The 19,029-nt window shown below is 46.6% G+C and overlaps 1 protein-coding gene across 2 annotated transcripts; it reads right to left on the bottom strand.

Moving 5' to 3' along the window:
• Positions 1–6,679: 6,679 nt before the first annotated feature.
• On the bottom strand, positions 6,680–19,025 carry LOC136531411 (uncharacterized). Of its 2 annotated transcripts, XR_010778023.1 has the most exons (16): positions 18,690–19,025; positions 18,484–18,598; positions 17,866–17,977; positions 17,655–17,699; positions 17,491–17,558; positions 17,024–17,078; positions 16,870–16,949; positions 16,655–16,738; positions 15,364–15,477; positions 14,982–15,100; positions 9,037–9,154; positions 8,817–8,947; positions 8,511–8,664; positions 8,299–8,378; positions 7,675–7,952; positions 6,680–7,413 (listed from the first exon to the last, which is right to left on the bottom strand). XR_010778023.1 is itself a non-coding variant. In XM_066524073.1 (15 exons), exons 1-15 carry the CDS (start codon positions 18,971–18,973, stop codon positions 7,868–7,870), a joined length of 1,644 nt encoding a protein of 547 aa, XP_066380170.1. In that variant the 5' UTR covers positions 18,974–19,025; the 3' UTR covers positions 6,690–7,867. The 2 variants fall into 2 exon arrangements, 1 of the variants encoding a protein (XP_066380170.1); XM_066524073.1 differs by having other exon boundaries at positions 6,690–7,952.
• Positions 19,026–19,029: the final 4 nt, after the last annotated feature.

Below are 19,029 nucleotides of genomic sequence, written 5' to 3'. Positions count from 1 at the left end.
CGCATACTCAAAAGTCTTTCCTTGTGGGGAAATCAAGAGAATACCAGCACCACCACCTTTGTTACAAGATGATCCATCGAAGAACAAGGCCCAAGGCACAATGCTTATCGCCTCAACAGAAAGATCCCGATGTTGGGTAATAAAATCGGCAATAATTTGACCCTTTACCGCCTTTGCCGATTCGTATCTTAAATTAAATTCTGACAATGCTAAAATCCATTTGCCAATTCTTCCATTCAAAATTGGCATCGATAGCATATGTTTGATTACATCAAAACCAGAAACTACCACGCATTCGGCATTCAACAAATAGTGCCGAGATTTGATACATGAATAATACACACACAAGCAAAGTTTTTCTGTAGCCGAATACCTTGTTTCCGGGTCTAGCAGCTTTCGGCTAAGATAAGCTATGACTCTTTCTTTTCCTTCAAATTCTTGCATAAGGGCCGACCCTATCGTTAGGCTATCGGCCGCCACATACAACTTAAAAGGCTTGTCAAGTTGTGGAGGTACCAGCACAGGTGGTGCCTTCATATATTGCTTGATCTCATCAAAAGCCTTTTGTTGTATGTCACCCCATACAAATTTTTGATCTTTCTTGAGCCTTAATAAAGGAGAAAAGGGCAAAACTCTCTCTGATAGATTGGATATGAATCTTCTTACAAAGTTGATTTTGCCTAACAATGATTGTAATTCTGTGAGATTAGTTGGCGGCACAACTTTGTCTATTGCTTCCATGCTCTTTTTCCCAACTTCAATTCCCCCTTTATGAACTAAAAATCCCAAAAACTCACCAGCCGAAACTCCAAAGGCACATTTGTTTGGATTCATCTTCAAGCCATGCTTTCTTGTGCACTCCAGAGTTTTTCTTAAATCGGCTAAATGTCTTTCATGATTTCTAGACTTGACTACTACATCATCGATGTAGATTTCTACAATCTTGCCGATCAGCTCATGAAAAATATAATTCATAGCTCTTTGATAAGTCGCACCGGCATTCTTTAACCCAAACGTCATGACTATCCATTCAAACAAACCAATATGACCAGGACATCTGAAAGCTGTTTTTGAAATATCTTCTATTGCCATAAAAATTTGATTATAGCCAGCATTACCATCCATAAAACTAATGACTTCATATCCTGCCGATGCATCTACTAGTAAATCGGCAACTGGCATTGGGTAACCATCCATGGGAGTTGCCTTATTAAGATTTCTGAAATCTATACAAACTCTCATTTTTCCATTTTTCTTGTATACCGGTACTATATTTGAAATCCACTCTGCATACTTGCATGGCCGAATGAAGTTTGCTTCTATTAATCTTTCAACTTCCTTCTTTACATCGGCCAATACCTCCTCTTTGTATATCTTCCGTGGAGGTTGTTTGTAAGGACGAAATCCAGGTTTAATGGGTAATCGATGCTCAACAATGGAACGATCCAATCCAGGCATTTCTGTGTAATCCCAAGCAAAACAATCTTTAAACTCCTTCAACAGATTTATCAACTTTGATTTATATTCTGGGTCTAACTTCGCACTAATATACATCGGCCTTGGCTTAGAATCATCACCAACATCAATTTCTTCCAATTTATCAGCCGACATAAAACCACGTCCTAACTTTCCTTTGTTGCCATCGACAGGATTTCCCATTAAAAATTACTATGAGAGCCGACTGCTTGGATCGGCTGTTGGCCCTCGCTGAACACATTTACAGGACCTTCTTTCCACACTTTTCCGGAGAAACAATCAACGCCTTCATATTCCCAGTAGGTAGACTCTGTGGCAGCAACACTTACCGAATCATCAGCATGTACAATTTCAACATCATCTCCAATCCATTGAATGAGAATTTGATGCATGGTTGAAGGAATGCAGCAATTAGCATGGATCCAATCTCTGCCCAAGAGTAGACTATATGCCCCCTTGCCATCAATGACAAAAAAGGTAGTAATCAGAGTTTTTGATCCAATAGTCAGCTCGACATGGATAGCACCTCGGGTATCGGAAGGATTGCCAGCAAAGTCCCTAAGCACCATGTCAGTTTTCAACAATTCTTCATTAGTCATCCCAAGCTTTCTGAAGGTAGTATAAGGCATGATATTGATAGCAGCCCCTCCATCAACAAACATCTTGGTCAAAGGCTTGCCATTGACATATCCTTTTAAATAGAGTGGTCTCAAATGACGATTCTTGATTGGTTTGTCAAAAACAGCCTGCTGCGTTAATACAAGCTGAGCCATCAAATCCTGACATTCACTTTCATCAAAATCAGAGTACACCTCTTCTTGGACATCTTGGCTTTCGGGAGCTATAAACTCTGATGGGAGGAAAAAAGCCATGAAAGCATCAGCCGAATGACCACATCCATCAGGCTTCTTCTTAGGACGCCATATTTGCTTTGTCTCAGTAACTTCCTGTTCCAACTCCCTATTCCTCAACCGTTGAACTCTTCTTTTCTGACTTTTCTTCAGGCCTGGAGGACACCACTGTTCTTTTTGCCATACGTATCTATAGGAATCAGCTTCTTCATCATGCACCCTATCATGTATCCAACCCTGACCTGCAAATCTTTTCCTTTGCTGATTCTTAAAATCATCTATTTTTAGGCGCCGATCATCTTCAGGAACCTTCGTTCCAAGTCTTTCATAGACGGTACGGCGGTTGACTCGAGATTGCCTATATTCGGAGTACTGAGCACTACACTCCGGACAATTATTTCTTGCAGGCAACCTCAAGCCTTCATTCCAACAATGTCTAAAGAACGAACAACCCCAATGAGACTGCTCCTGTTCTGTCATGTATTCTTCTTGCTCCCTTCGGTATACCTCTTCCTCATACCTCCGGCACTCTTCCATAAACCATTGCTTCTTACAGTATTCCTTTTCTTGTTCTCTCTGCCACTTGTTTAGCAAAATACGTGATGTAACTCTGGGTTTAGAAGTTTGACCTTTCTCGGTTCGGCTATTCTGAAACCGAACTCGTTGCTGCAGCTCTCTACTGGTGACTTGCCGATCCGGGTCAACAGCACCACTCTCCTTTGCTCTATCAGAAGTCAACACCTTCACCTTGCCTTTACCTTTGAGATCATTGGCAGAGACCATATTCACAGAGAAAGAAATCATATTTTGTGGAAAAGGCTGATCATCGATTTTCATCTTGCCATCAAACCTCAAATGTCCCTCTTGGATAGCTTTCTGGATTCGTATTCTGAACACTCGGCAATCATTGATAGAGTGAGAATTAGTGTTATGGAAGCCACAATACTTTTTATCTTTCACTCCTTCAGGACGTAGCATAGGATGTCCTTCTGGCAACTTGATGCGTCCTTCCTTTATCAACAATGCAAAAAGTCTGTCTGCCTTAGTAACATCAAAATCATAGGTTCCCTTTTGTTGTTTCAACCAGCGTTGACTAACTTGAGTGGGTTCCTTTGCCCAATTTAACTCAGCTGCAGCTATCTCATCTTCATCAATATACTCAGTCGCTTCATCCAGAAAACCTTGATACACCTCATTAGTGGCATTGTTCTTCTGAAAGCGATTATCTCTCCTGAATCCTTGGGCTTGATTACTCATAGCTGCTAAACGCTGTGCAAGTTGGCCAAGATCATCAAACTCTAAACCGAACAACTTCTCCCTGATATTCGGCAACATTCCTGCTATAGCTATTCCAGGTAGTTGATCATCTGGTAAATTTAAAGAATAACACATATTCTTGGTCTCCCTAAATCTGCGAAGATATTCCAATGGTGTCTCATTTGTTCTCATCCTCAGACTCATGAGATCAACCAACTTCTTCTCATTAGTACCCGTATAGAAATATGAATGAAACTTCTGTTCTAGTTCTGCCCATGTACCAATGGAATGAGCTGGTAGAGACGTGAACCATGTGAAAGCTGGTCCTGTAAGAGACAAAGGAAAATATCGAATCCTCCAAGCTTCATCTGAAGCAGCTTCTCCAAGCTGCATTAAGTACCGACTGACGTGCTCTATGGTACTAGTATCATCTTGACCAGAAAACTTGGTTAAATCTGTTGGAGGCTTCACCCTTGGAGGTAACGCTACTCTGTTGTACCATTCTGGATAAGGAGACTTGTATGAATAGGATTGATTCTTTGGCTTCAAACCGAACTGATTTTGCATCATATCAGCCATCCTGTGCATCAAAACATCAATGCCTGGATCCTGATTTCCTTGTACTTGCACTCCAGAAGGCAACCCTGAAACACTTCTATACCCTGGATTTGGCACAGCATTGATAGCACTGTAATCAGTAAATTCTTGATACCCATCTCCATACATATTCTTCTGCAATCTGTTTGATGCTGGAGAAACTCTATAAGCTGAAGGTGGCACTTCTCCTGTGGTACCAAATGTCACCTGGCCATAGGTGGGATGTGATTGCTTTTCAGTGTGAGTCAATCCACCTATATTTGAAGGCGACGCTACTTCTTTTCCAACAGGCTTCTCTTGATGCTTTGGAACATTGAAAAGCGTCGGCCCACTGAGTGGTCCAACATTTTCTTCGAAGTATTTATCAACCATTGGACCAAAAGTACTGATCATGATTGCCCGAAAGGTATTCAGAAAAGCTGTGTGATGGTTTGTCATGGTTTCTCCCATGGCTTTATAGACCAGGGCTGCCATCTTCTGAGCATCCTCCTCTTCAGTGTAATCAGTTTGATGCGGAAGAAGAACCCTTGGCATTGACTGCTTTTGAAACACTTTATTGCTCTTGTTTTTGGAAAAAGACATCAAACACTTCCGTTGGTATTGCTCACATGCTTGAAGCACTAAATCCTTGTAATTATCTGGCAATTCTGCCATGCTTACATCCAGAACATGATCATTGTTGATCTCAGATGCCATCTTGAACTAACAGATGGTCCCACCGGGCGTGCCAAAAAGTGTGTTGACACAAAATGTGACGCACTGTGCCTCACACACAGCAAGCCGGAAAGCGTGGCTTCAAACGGGTTCCCGGGTGTTTCGTGATCCGGAAGCGTGCCAGTCAGTTTGACCTGAAAACTAACAAGGGATAAAACAATTAAATGTCAAACCGGAACATGTCGGGTAATACCAGACAGTTCCACATATACGGCCCTGAAGCCACTTACAACGACATACAGCTATAGAGAGCTGTCTGCCAACAAGTTCATAAACCATTCAGCTAACCGTAAGATGAATGCACGTAAAGACCTAGTTGCCGAATGCATGTGCATGGGAAGACATGTTTGAACAAGTGAAAATTAATTATGAGTTAATGCATAACCAAGCTCGGCAGTCCAGCCGAATTGGGGTCCATGAAGAAGGAACGTGCAAATAAAAAACGATTAAAACTAATCCAAAACCTGCATCTGCCGCACGACACCTGGTTTCGTTAAAGCTTAAACGTGATTAACATGCATGAACCCACAACATGTGACAATCTAGATTAAAATAATTCAGCCATTATGAGCGTGTTATCTATCTGCAAAGGTAGTATGAAAAAGCAATGGTCGTTGAAGCACGAATAAAACCATAAGAGAGAGAGAAAGAGCCGAACAATATCAATCTAGATTGGGCAGAAGTGTGTTACAAATATATAAAAGGTTCAAAACATGCAACACTGGATAACTTAATGAATCTATTTAGATTTGCCATATCTAATATAGAGCCGATAACTATCTCGCTTTCACTAAGCATATTAAGCAAACGCCTGCCGCACGGTATCTACTCATAAACAAAGCATAAGCAAAGACTTCTTGATTGTCAAGCAAAGATCCGCCGCACGACCATTGAAAACAAACAAGACTACTTGCATCACGTCTAAATCCACCGCATGATACTAAACATGATAACAAGGTTGTCGGAACTTACGGAGGTCGACGGATCGATGACTCCTCTCGAAGAACTCGACGACACGACAAAAGGACTCGAAAGTTGGCACGGGGCCGGTTGTATTGATTTGGTTGTGAACCTCTATTACAATGGTCGAGGGTCAATATTTATACCCTAGACAAAACATGAGTCCTAGAGGACTACGATTTACAAAGGAACCTTTAAACAAACTTGGAAACTTACGATTCCTTACCCTAAACTTCTAGATTCCTTTATTATTACAACTTTCATCTTTCCGATCGGTCTTGCCTGCCATCTTCTGTTTTTCCCGAATGGAGTTACCGCCTTCTGGGGTAACCGACCGCACAATCATTTAGCCGACCGCTTGTTTTGTTTGCCGAACACCCTTCTTCCCGCATGCGGGTCTACCTGTCATCTTCCAGAATCGACCAAAATCCAGTGTTAACAATATATGTAGATGCAGCAAGGTGTTGACTCAGAAAACATGGTTTGTATTACGCAAAAAAAAAAAAAGGTTTGAATTCTATTTAAAGCTACTTCCTACTTGTGTACATTGTAATAGTCTAGACTCTGCAGTTGGTTGTACGAACAACTATGCGTGCTGTCCTGGAAGTTTTTTTTTCCTTGTGTCAGTTTGGTGACAGTACTTATTCAGATTAGCCTTAGAAAATATTGTGGTAGTGAACTGTGAACTAGCTAAAATACTCTACGGTGGGTTTCTATCTTATATATAGTTATACACTGATTAGAGATCTTCCCTCCATGTTAATTTTCACAAGACACGCTAAGAAAAAGATAAATTCTAGAATTTCTCATAATAATTAGAAACATCTCCAGCCTTTAATCTGGCGGATTCTAAGTTCTATCCATCATCACAAATAGCCATTGGATCTATTCTAATTTCTAAAAATTGCCAACCTTTGCCATTCACTACAACAAATCCTTTAATCTATGATGCTTCCCTCATCACTCCAGTGCCCTCCACTGCACCAGCACACTCCCTAAGTCCTTAGGCTATCCCAAATCAGAGCTAAACGTTTTCCCCCTCTCTCTCTTCTTCACCCCCATCACCTTCCTTTACCTCTCGCTTTTGTATGTTATTGAGCCTGAACGTGAGATACAAGCAAATACACTCAGTGATTTCTTCTCATTTTGTATCTTGGGTTTTCCTGAAGCAAGATATCAACCATAAACTTTCTCCAAGAATATTTGATCAAGCATATTAATAAGATCTAAAATATTCACTTCTCATGGAAACATTACCCCCACTCCTTTCTAACCGATCAGGGCAGCTCAGATTTCTCCATCAAAGAGATGTGTCAGAACATTGCTCTTGTATAGTTGTCTCAGAAGAATGTACAGTGAAACGTGAGTACATGACGTAAAGCACAAATCACATCAAAGGGACTGCAGAATTCGTGTAAACGCCCTATCACCAACCTAGAAATAACATATTTACGACCTCGCTGACTGACTATTTCTACCTGGAGTTGTCTGCAAGGGGGCTTGGGAGGTGCTGAGTGCTGACATAGTGCATCTTGTAGACAGGCACCCTCAAGATAACCTGCATGCAAAAAAGGCCCTTTCATTCTAAGCTGGCCCTTTTGGCCGGCTACATTTTTAGTGAGTGGAAATAGCAGATGGAAAGTTGAAGATTCATCAGAATAAAAGGTTGCAACATATCAGAAGAGTCATCTGACTATTGAAGTATGCCGCTTTTCTGTTTATTTTTATTTCATACTACAGAATGGAAGTTGCTGATCCAATATAGAATTTCCTGTTCAGGCAAAACTTTGAGTCTAGCTGAGAAAGTTTCTGTAATTACCTTGTGTCAAGTTACCATGTGCTAGTCATATATTGTTCACTTGATTGGTTTGTGGTGGGTGTAAAATTCCTCAGAGCAGCAATGAGCACTCATTCTGTACTTCTGGATCAGCATTGAAGATCTGCAAAATCCACTAGGTGAGCACCTGTGCCACTTCCAGCCTTCAGTTACAGCTGGTTCAGCCTTTGTTAATCTACTTGGCCTTCTTCTTTTTTGCTTTCTTCTTTTTCTTTTGACCAGCTTCTGATCCCCGTTTGAAGATCGCCAGGATTTCAATGCTGTGTTAGCAAATTTCATTTAGTGCGGCCAAAGTAGACAGTATACACATCATAAACTAGATAGGTTCAGTATGAACCGATAGAAAAGTTCTTTCAAAAACTTCAGAGAGTACAACACAAAGGAATCATCGACTTCACTACAGAAAATTCAAGTCTGTAATGACCCAAAACAGCTACCAATTAGGATTCATGGTAGTACTTTTGAAGTTGAAAAGGCTAACTTTTGTTCTTGCAACACCAAAACTTGGTGAAATGTATAATGATATTTGAAGCAGTCAAATATGCCTCGGTACTTTCTAGTCAAATATGCCTTGGTACAATCTAGTCAAGGAGCAGAAACAGTTACCTATCTGTGCCAGGGAAGAAGTTAAAAGCATGAGCATTCTCCAACTGCCAGGCCTTGCTGGATATCAAGCTTTTGCAGTCCTGCACAAGAAATGATTACAGATATCAGAACCGTCAGATGACTGAGTTCCAAAGGATAAAGATTGGCAGCTGCTTTGAAGTTGCATAAACAAATGAGGTTCTGGGTCTTAGTGAAACTTAAGCACTCTGTACCTTCTTAAAACTTTCCCATCCACAGCTAATGTATATGAGAGTTTCAGGCCACGTTTCGCTGCCCTCTTCAGTTGTTGTATTATCAACATGAACTGCTGCCTCCCTTGCCCGTAAGATCCATGGTCTCTTCTCATCCTTAACCTTTGCAAGTGAGCTGAGTTCAGAAAATGAATCTCTTATTAGTAAGGTTACCACAAGAAGGAATTCAAAATCCAAGAGAGGGGAAAAAACAGCACAGATGTTGTATCTTATTGCTGGAAATAAAAGCAAGAAAGTACAGAAACAATATAATACTATTAGCTACACCTTTTAGCCTTGTATGCCTTGCGCTCAGACAAAGCAACTTTCTGTAAAGCGCTGATAACAGATGGGTGCAATCCTTTCCTGGGAGGATCCACAATAACGACACTAGACCCTTCAAGCCAGTGAACAGGTTCCTGGTGCCATGACACAGAATTACATATTCCAGTGAAAGCCAAAATATATAAGATATAACCACAGTACAAATACAAAATTGATTGCTTACAACTGAAGCGTCAGTATGGTGCCAAGTGATGGTGCAACCCAGGTTCGCTGGAAGTCGGCTTGCTGATGTCTCGAAAGACATCTTTGACTGTTTGTTAATCTCAACACATTTCACAGACCTGAAAGTAGAATGACTTTTTTTCATGAAAATAGCTGTATAGACAAGCATGCAACCTTAAGATAATATGTTGAAAGTGGGCATGTCCAGTTGGATATGGACAGCACCAAGCTGCAGCATGTGTTGCCCCAAAATAGATCTTAGATTCAGATTTGGGAACTACCAGAGGATAGCTTAGCCCTTGGCCGCTTGGATTGAAGAGAAATGCAATGGCTTGTTTTTTTTTACAATGACACTCCCTTATCCTTTATAGGCAAAGGGGACTCTTACTTACTACAGCATATTCTAACCACTAAAGTGGATGCTGAGTATATTCCTAACACTAGGCTTGGAAGCCAAGAAAAGTAAAAGTGCAGGAAAAGTAAAATATAAGTGCTTTAGCACTAGTTTATCTATCAATTCTCCCCCTAAGCCTTGTGCCGAGCTCTGGAGGCCCAATCCTCTCCCTCGTCTCCTGAAACTTGGAGTTCTCCAGCGACTTGGTGAGAATGTCAGCCAGCTGATCAATAGTGGCAATGTGGCTGGCCTTGATGCTCCTGTCCTCCAAGCAATTTCTGATGAAATGGTACTTGATGCGGATGTGCTTGCTTCTCTCATGGAAGACAGGGTTCTTGGCCAGAGCTAGAGCAGACTTGCTGTCCACCTTCAGCTCAACCACATCCACCTTCCTACCAAGGAGCTCTGCCAGCATCCTTGACAGCCATAGTGCCTGAGTTGTTGCAGTGGTGGTGGCGATGTACTCCGCTTCACAGCTTGAGAGGGCCACCACCTTCTGCTTGAGGGACTGCCAGCAGACCAAGCAATCATGGAGGAAGAACATCGTCCTGGTTGTGCTCTTGCTGGTATCCGCATCGCCGGCGAGGTCGCTGTCGTAGTAGCCGACGAACCACGCCGTGTCGGGGGCCCTTCCGTAGTGGAGACCGCAGTCGAGGGTGCCCGCCACGTAGCGCAGGATTCGCTTGACGACCTGCAGATGCTCCATCGTCAACCGCTCCATGAACCGGCTCATGTACCCGACGACGAACGCAATGTCCGGCCGGGTATGGACCAGGTAGCGCAAGCTCCCGATCAACCACCGGTAATGGGTGGGATCGACCTCCTCCATCGTGCTCTCCCGACTCAGCTTGAGCTTCTCCTCCATCGGGGTGTGGGTTGGATTGCAGCCGGTCATGCCGCCGAGCTCGAGGATGCGCTTGGCGTAGTGGGTTTGTCGGAGGGCGATCCCGCTGGTGTCCTGGCGCACTTCAACGCCGAGGTAGAAGCAGAGGAGGCCGAGGTCACTCATGTCAAACGCCTTCTTCATCTGTGCCTTGAACACCTCCATCTTCTGCTCTTCAGCGCCGGTGATGATGAGGTCGTCGACGTAACGTTGCGTCCGGCCCCGCTGGTACACCGCCGCCTCATGGGCGCTCTGCTTGAAGCCCATCTTCTTGAGTGTGGCGTCGAACTTCGCGTTCCAGGCGCACGATGCCTAACACAGGCCATAGAGTGTCATGCGCAGGCGGTACACCTTCCCCTCTTCTCCGGCGACGGCGTAGCCAGGTGTCTGGCGCACGTAGACCTCCTCCTTGAGGTCGTCGTTGAGGAAGGCGGACTTCACGTCCATGTGGTGGACTTGCCACCCCTCTTGAGCCGCCAGCGCGAGGAGGACACGGACTAATTCCATGCACGCCACGGGGGCGAAGGCGCCGTCGTAGTCGATCCCCTCCTGCTGGACGAAGCCGCGCCTTGTGCTTGATCATCGCGCCCAGCTCGTCCTTCTTGAGCTAGAACACTCACTTCAAGGTGATGGGGCGGTGGCCGTCCGACAGTGGCACCAGCTTCCAGGTGCGGTTCTGCTCAACGGACTTGAGCTCCTGCTCCATCACCGCCCGCCATGCCGGATCACCCTACGCCTCAGCATAAGTGGTCGGCTCACCGGCGTGCGTCAGATGTAGCTGAGCGAAGAGCCTCTCGGACTGGTCCGGTGGAGACTGCTCTCCGAGGATGTTTGCCACCGTGCGGTACTAGAGGGGCTCATCGTCGTAGTAGGCGTCCAGGCGGTCTTTATCATCTTCCAGTGGCGTCGCGTACTCGACCCCCGACTGCCCTGCATGCGCTGGTGTCGCAGCGGGCGAGGTACAAGACACCGAGGGGGTCAGCTAGTGCGCCGGAGTGGTCGGCTGTGGTGCTAGAGAGGTCGGAGCTGCTGCCGATGGACTGCCGACCACCGCCGATGGGCTGCCGACCCCGGATTTAGTGATGGCGAACGCGGCGGAGCTGATGAAGAGGTCGGCGCTGGCGATGAAGACCCAGACGTCGACAAGGATGCACCTTGTGCTCCCTCAGCACCGCCCAGCCACGCGTACTCGACGGTGAAGTCTCGAAGCGCGGCTGCCGACCCGTCGTCCACCGCCTTGTCCTATGCCCAGCCGCGTCCTTCATCGAACACGACGTCTCGCGCCACGCGCATGCACCGTGTCGCCGGGTCGAGCACGCGATAGGCCTTAGCCCCCTCTGCGTAGCCGATGAAGACCCCCGGCGAGCCGACATCGTCGAGCTTGCCGACGTGGTTCAGCTCCTTGATAAAGGCGAGGCAGCCGAAGACGCGCAGATAGCTGACCGCCGGCTTGCACCCATGACAGGCCTCATACGACGTCTTGACGTCGAGTGCACTGGTTAGCGAGCGGTTGAGCAGGTGTACAACGGTCATTACGGCCTCGCCCCAGTAGATCGCCGGCATGCCGCGCTGCTTGAGAAGGGGGCTTGCCGCTGCCACCACCGTCTAATTGCGGCGCTCGACCACGGCGTTTTGCTGCGGTGAGTAGGGCGTGGAGTAGTGGCGCTGAATCCCCTCGTCGGCGTAGTACGACGCGGACTCGGCCGCCGTGAACTCGCCACCGTTGTCCGTGCGGATCACGCGGCGCTTGCGGCCGCACTCCTCCGCAGCTGCCTGATGGCGCTTGATGGCGTCTGCAGCTGCCGCCTTGGAATCAAGCAGCACGGCCCACATATAGCGGGTGGCGTCGTCGACGAACAGTAGGAAGTAGCGCCGACCTCCAAGAGTGGCCGGTGACACTGGACCGCAGAGGTCACCGTGCACCAACTCGACCTGCTCGGTGGCGCGGTAGGAGGCTTGACGCGGGAAGGACCGGCGCTTCAGCTTGGTCACCACACAGGTGTCGCAAAGCTGCTCAACGTGGTCGACGCAGGGCATGCCGCGGACCATCTCCTCCTTGCCGAGCTGTTTCAGGGCCTCGAAGTGAAGATGCCCGAAACGCTCATGCCAGCGCCACGCCTCATCGTCCCGGCGCACGGCAAGGCAAATGGGGTGCGCCACCTGCACATGAAGCACGTAAAGGCGGTTGCTTCCCCGGTTCACCTTGGCGAGAAGGCGGTGGCTTCTATCCCAAATGCGTAGCACGCTGTCCTCGATCGCCACCCACGAGCCGTTCTCATCCAGCTGCCCGACACTGATGATGGAGTTCCTCAAGGCCAGGATATAGTACACACCGGTGAGGAGACGGTGCTCCCCCATCTTGGCCTTGAAGATGATCGAGCCGACTCCCTTGATCTCGACGGCGAAGGCGTCACCGAACTTGACGGAGCCCTTCACGCCGGAGTCCAGGTCGAAGAAGAACTCGCGCCGACCAGTCATGTGGTGCGTGGCACCGGTGTTGAGGTACCAGCCGTCGATCTTGTCATCGTCGGCGCCTTTGCCGAGGAAGGCGTGGGTGTGCGGTTCGTCGAGGTGGAGATGTGCGGAGCCAGGCGACGCAGAAAGGGAAAGCTTGGACCTTTCACCCCCTCCCCTGCTTCTTGCTACGGCTCGACGCACCCGTGTACCAGGAACAGAGCAGCAGCATCCTCCCCTGCTTGCGCGACGTGAGCCTGCCCACCACGGCGTGGAGGAAGGCGGCAGTCCTTGGCCCAGTGGCCCGACCTGCCGCAATTGTTGCAGGTGTCATCCGGTCGCCTTGCGCTCGCCGGCGGCGCCGCCATCAGCGCTTGCTGAGCCCGGGGCCCGACCTGCTCCTTGCCGCCGCATGGCCGGCGACGCTCCTTGGAGGAACCGGATGGTCAGGATCCTTCCTCCTTCTTGTTCTTCTCGAAGGCATGCCACTGCTCCATCGTGTACAGCAGGTTGCCTCCGGCAGCGCCCAGCTCAGCGTGAGGCCCCTCTTCGTGGTCCTGCACCGCCTTGAGCCTCCCGGTCACGTCTTCGACGGTGAGCTGCTCGAAGTCGAGGAGCGTCTTGATCGACATGACGATCTACGCGTACTTCTTCGACATGCAGCTGAGGAATTTCTTCACCGCGCGCTCCTCCGTGAGGTCGATGTCGCTGTTGCGTGCCATCTGCTGCATCAGGTTGGTCAGGCGAAGGGCAAAGTCCTCGACTTGCTCACCTGGCTGAAAGGCGAGGCCTTCCCACTCCCTTCGGAGGCGCTACAGCGTCACTCGGCGCACACGATCTCCGCCGACGCGCATCACGGCGATCGATTCCCACGTCAGCTTCGTCGTGGCCTTGTTGGCGAGGGAGGCGCCGAGCTCGGTGAGGATGGTGGCGCACAGGGCCTCCAGCGCTCGGCAATCGTCGTCGTAGCTGACGCCGCCGACATGTACCGCCTCCCACAGCCGTCGGGCCTGCAGCTTGGCCTTCATCTGCAGGCTCCACTCGTGGTAGTTCGACTTGGTGAGCATCGGCCATGGCGTTCCCGCTCCGGAGTCGCAGTAGACCGTCTGCAGCACCGGGGAGCACCCGCGGCGACCACGCCGCCGCTCTGGTGACGGCGACTGGCGGTGGCGCCCGTCCGGGCTGCGCGACTCTCCTCCCGTTGGCTCCGGCTCCTCCCGCTCCATCTCAGCACGCAGCGCTGCGGCTGCAGCCACCGCGGCCTGGGCCGCAGTCGCTGCCTGCCTAGCCGTCTTAGCCGCCGCCGCAGCCGCTGCCTCTGCGGCAGCAAGGTGCGTCGCGCGGTCGTCGGCTCCTGCTTCGGCCTTGGTGCCGGCAGCAGCACGGGCTCTGGCGATCTGGTTGGCGGTGGACATGGCTCTCTGCTCGCTCAAGAACCTGAAGGCTCCGATACCAGTTGTTGGTCTAAAATAGATCTCAGATTCAAATTTAGGAACTACCAGAGGACAGCTTGGCCCTTGGCCGCTTGGATTGAAGAGAAATGCAATGGCCTATTTTTTTACAATAACACTCCCTTGCCCTTTATAGGCAAAGGGGACTTCCACTTGCTACAGCATATTCTAACCACTAAAGTGGATGCTGAGCATATTCATAATACTAGGCTTCTAAGTCAAGGAAAGTAAAAGTGCAGGAAAAGTAAAATACAGGTGCTTTAGCAATAGGCTTATCTATCAGCATGAAGTCCATAATTTTTTTTAATAAATACCAGATTTTTTTCCCACAAATATTTCTTCGGAAAACTAAAATTAGTTTGTTTTGTGCTTACAGCTCAACCAAAAAATAGGGTGGCTTAGGGCCAAATCACATAGGACAGGACCGAGACTTGGGCTCTGGGCTTTGCCCTTTTCATCGCAGGCTTTTGCAAATCAAGTCTGGGAAAGGCTTAGCAAGGCCTACGATATCAGTACTGGTATTTGCTTACTTTGCAGTCTACAACTAATAATACACATAACACCTAATAATATAACACCATGTCAAATGTTGTCAAAAGATTTCAACCAAGAGACCATATGGAAGCAAAAGCTCTTAGAATTAATGCATGCATTAAGACACTGCATCAGGTTGTAGATCTTTTAGTATGCAAATCCATTGTATCTGTCCTCACCAGCATATGTGAATAACATATGTTCCTCTTAGCATGCATTTATCTGCTCACCTACATTTCCTTGAAGCAGCAACTGATAGGCCAATAACGCCAGCCCCAGAGTACAAATCAACAACTGTTGAACCACGTGGTACATACTTGTTCAGCTTATGCAACAAAGAGTTAAATGACTGCAAAGAAAACAAAGCACAGTGTGATAGCAAGAAAACTTTATGAGAAAATTTACATGAGATAGCAAACACTAATACACTATAGCTTCAAACACATTTGAGATCCTTGCTCAAGCACGCAACAAAACAGGTGGCACATGGAGTTCTCGGGGGTATCAAGTAGCTTGCAGCCAATTGAATTGCCGAGAAGATTTTGTCATGAAATTTAGCACGGTATACTTGGTGAAATTGTACATGAGTAAGGACAATTTAAGTGCACATACCAGAGTATTAGCCTGGCCAAAGCTACAAGGATCCAGAGAAATATCAACTCCCCCATAACGCTCCCACAGGTCCCTCTCCCCCTTAAGATGTCTCCATTTATGCCCAAAAATTATCTGCAGAATGACACATTGTTATAAGGAAAGAAATAAAAACATGTTCCTTACAAGATAGTGTGGAGTTGGTTGCTCAGCAGATCTGGTAGCTAATCTTTGACCAAGGCAAACAGTTAAAAGTAATAATGAGAAGGAAGAACAACATGGTCGTACACATACATTCTTCCTCCTATCTGAAATATAAGTCCATCTAGGTTTGTCCAAAGTCAAAATATTATAACTTTAATCATCAATATCTAAATTTTTATATAGATTGACAACACAAGTTTGGCATTACTAAATTCATTATGAAAAGTACTTTCATCATATATAACTCTTTTCATTTAAGACAGTACATCTTGTGTAGAGATTGCTAGTCAAAGTTAAAACTGTTTGACTTAGAGCATCTCCAAGAGACTCTCCATATCCTTCCTAAATGCTAGAAATAGAGATTTAGGTGAAAAACTACCCTCCAACAACTTCTCTAAATGGTCATCCAAATATAGCCCATCTTATATTCTAGATTTTTCGCTAGCCAAAAATAGAAGATGAGAGTGGCTCTCTAGAGTGCGCATGAGATATAGAAAAACTGTTGGAGAGTGAAAAGATATAGAAAGCGATTTTTATGCAAATGGCTCTCCAAATGGTGATTTAGAAGGTGAGATTTAGAAACGCTCCTGGAGATGCTCTTAGGACAAACCTAGATGGACTTGTATTTCAGATTGGAGGAAGTACAGTTTGCATACATGTGAAGTAGAATGTAGTTATCCTATATATGACAAAGAAAAGTGATCTTGGTACACCTGCAACACCACCCACACTCCACTGCACCTTCACCCAAGGACATGAACCTACTCCAGCGGAATTTAGTACTAGATGCAGCATTGCTGCTTATATGTGGGGCAACAATGCCTGAATCTGTTCATCTGCTGACACATGCAGTGGTTACCACATGTCCATATGGATTATCGACTCCTAAGTCCTAGCTTCTGCAACCTGGTAATCGTTATGCCAGTGGTTCTAAAACAGAATCTCAGCATCACAGTATGTTTTATTGTCTTCCTTAGTTCCTTTGCACAAAACCACAACTACAGTAGCCATAATGATAATGCCAAATGAGTTGTATATTTTTTTACAAGAAACAATATAAGTATAGACATGGTTTACATCAACAAGAACTATGATATGGATATCTTACGTTGCTGGTTGATGTCTGAAAATTGGCCCATATAGAATGGATCAGATGAACAATACTTTTTGGCCCAACATTTCTCCACAAGTACTGTCACAAAAGGTATACTCACAATGATTTAGTGATACAGCGTGCAAAGCAGTGGAATGTGTTGGGACAAAATTCCAATAGAAATATGAAAAGTACTCCATTGTTGCAGAACCTCAGTTTCAACAACTTACTTCTATCAATGAAGTCAGCTTCTCTGCGTTCTGGGAGCGCTCGTCTCTTGAATTCCAAACCAATGAAACTTGAATTTTCCCTGCACGGCACTGATATTTTCTATCACTTTGATCATGGGGATCGGCACATGAGCAGTTGAAGAATTAGGCTAACCTTGCTCGTATCTTTTATCAACTGGAATAGATGTGTTATATGTTGTCACGGCCATCTGAGCCCTTGTTTAGTTGCTACAATACCTGTCACATCGAATGTTTGCGGCCTGTGCATGGAGCATTAAATGTAGACGAAAAGAAAAACTAATTGCACAGTTTGGTGGGAAATTGTGAGACGAACGTTTTGAGCCTAATTAGTCTATGTTTGAACACTATTTGCCAAATAAAAACGAACATGCTACAGTAGCCCCAAAATCCAAATTCCTGCAACTAAACACAGCCTGAAAAACATGGCAACACAAATAAATTCCATTGCAGCAGGGAAGAACTACACACGATAGGCATCTGCACTCTCTATTAGAATATTCATATTCACACTTGAGTCTGTCAGGTGTACATGCTGGGCCTAGAAAAATATAAAGTTCCATTCAAATGGTTATGTGTTATTTTAAGAAAACTAACAATTACCTGAACATATCTGAGTTCACCAGTTCCAGCATCTTCATCAATTGGCTGAATACTTAGCTCCGTTATACCTGCAAATCCAATATATTAAACCTCACTGGTCAGACTGAAGACAACACTTCTGCACATCCATTGAAGCAAAGCATGAAGCAACAATAGTAACATACCTTGCCTTAGCAACTTAACAGCAGCATTAATGCTTGGGTGGTGAGCTGAAAAAAGGTGAAAGAAGAAACAAGGATTATAAATTGCAGTTACCATACTATGGCCCTATTTGGAACAAGGATTCATTGTAGCGTACCAGAAGTGACACGAGTTTTGACAACTTCTTTACATAAATACTTTGAATTCATGATAAAATAAATTATGTCAGCTAACCTCTGCACTCTCGAATATCTATAACAACATGCGTCCCTTCCTGGTATAAACCAATCAATGGGTTCTCTGGTGTTCCACGAACAGCTAACTTTGCCCGGCACCGCCATTGGGACTGAAAACACATTTGTCACATTTAGCAAGCTAGTTGGTCAAATAATATATAAATACAAGCAGGTAACCCCGCGCGTTGCGCGGGTAATAGCGGGGAGAAAAAATTTGTAGTGCGTAAAAAAAAAAAAAATCGAACTGTGCCTTAATGGATCGAGTACTGTTCGTAATAACCCGTTACTGTTCATAAAAACCCGTTACTGTTCGCCACGAGAACAATCTCGCGTTGGCTGTGCCGGTAACAGTGATCTGTGAGAGGGACGGAAGTTGCCGGCTTGCACGCTCTTTATACTATAGTATAGATTAGCATGGAAGATTGGACGGATGTTAGCTTCAAAATTAGAGGTTCTATTTAGTAATTAGTAAACTACAAACTTCACAACTAACCTAACCACGAAAATGAGACAGAGTATAACAAAACGCCCAAACAGCATATATAACTTTAAGGGAACTAGGACGAGATACAGCTGGAATTTTTATAAGCTACACAATTAGATAGGGTACACGTACCAGCCTGCCTCTGCTGAAGGTGAAATCTCCGACCCCGTGCCCCTTGAAGAAATTCGCCACCTCCTGAAGCACCGGCGGCTTGTCGAGGTCCAACTCGTGCGTGCACCCTGAGCACCTACGAATTGGGCGAACAGAAAATTAGTTCGATCACACGCAAGCAGGAGAACTCTCTCTGTGTGCGGGTGTCGGCGGAGCGCGAGACGCACTTGCCGAAATGGACGCAATCGAGGCAGGTGGACGACGAAGACGCTACGGAGACAGTTGCAGGAGGCAGGGGTGTGGATACGGCCGCTGGTTTTGGCGTGGCGGGCTCCAGGCGGGGCGGTGGTGGCGTCGTAGCAGGCGGAGGCGGAGGAAGGCGGACGCGAGTGTAAGGTGGAGGCGGCGGGCGGACGTGGGTGGTGCGAGGAGGAGGCCGCGTCGGGGTCGGGGTCGCCAGGCGCGTGGTGGACGGCGTCGGCCAGGGAGGCAGACCCGACGGGGGAGGCATGGCTCGCCGGCGGTGGGGGTGGGCAGGCGGGAAGTGAACGAAGAGAGGGAAACGGG

The sequence above is a fragment of the Miscanthus floridulus genome, unplaced genomic scaffold, assembly GCF_019320115.1.
Source record: "Miscanthus floridulus cultivar M001 unplaced genomic scaffold, ASM1932011v1 fs_342_1, whole genome shotgun sequence".
NCBI lineage: Eukaryota > Viridiplantae > Streptophyta > Magnoliopsida > Poales > Poaceae > Miscanthus > Miscanthus floridulus.
The sequence above is the reverse complement of the archived record's forward strand: the minus strand, read 5'-3'. Positions and strand labels throughout refer to the sequence as shown.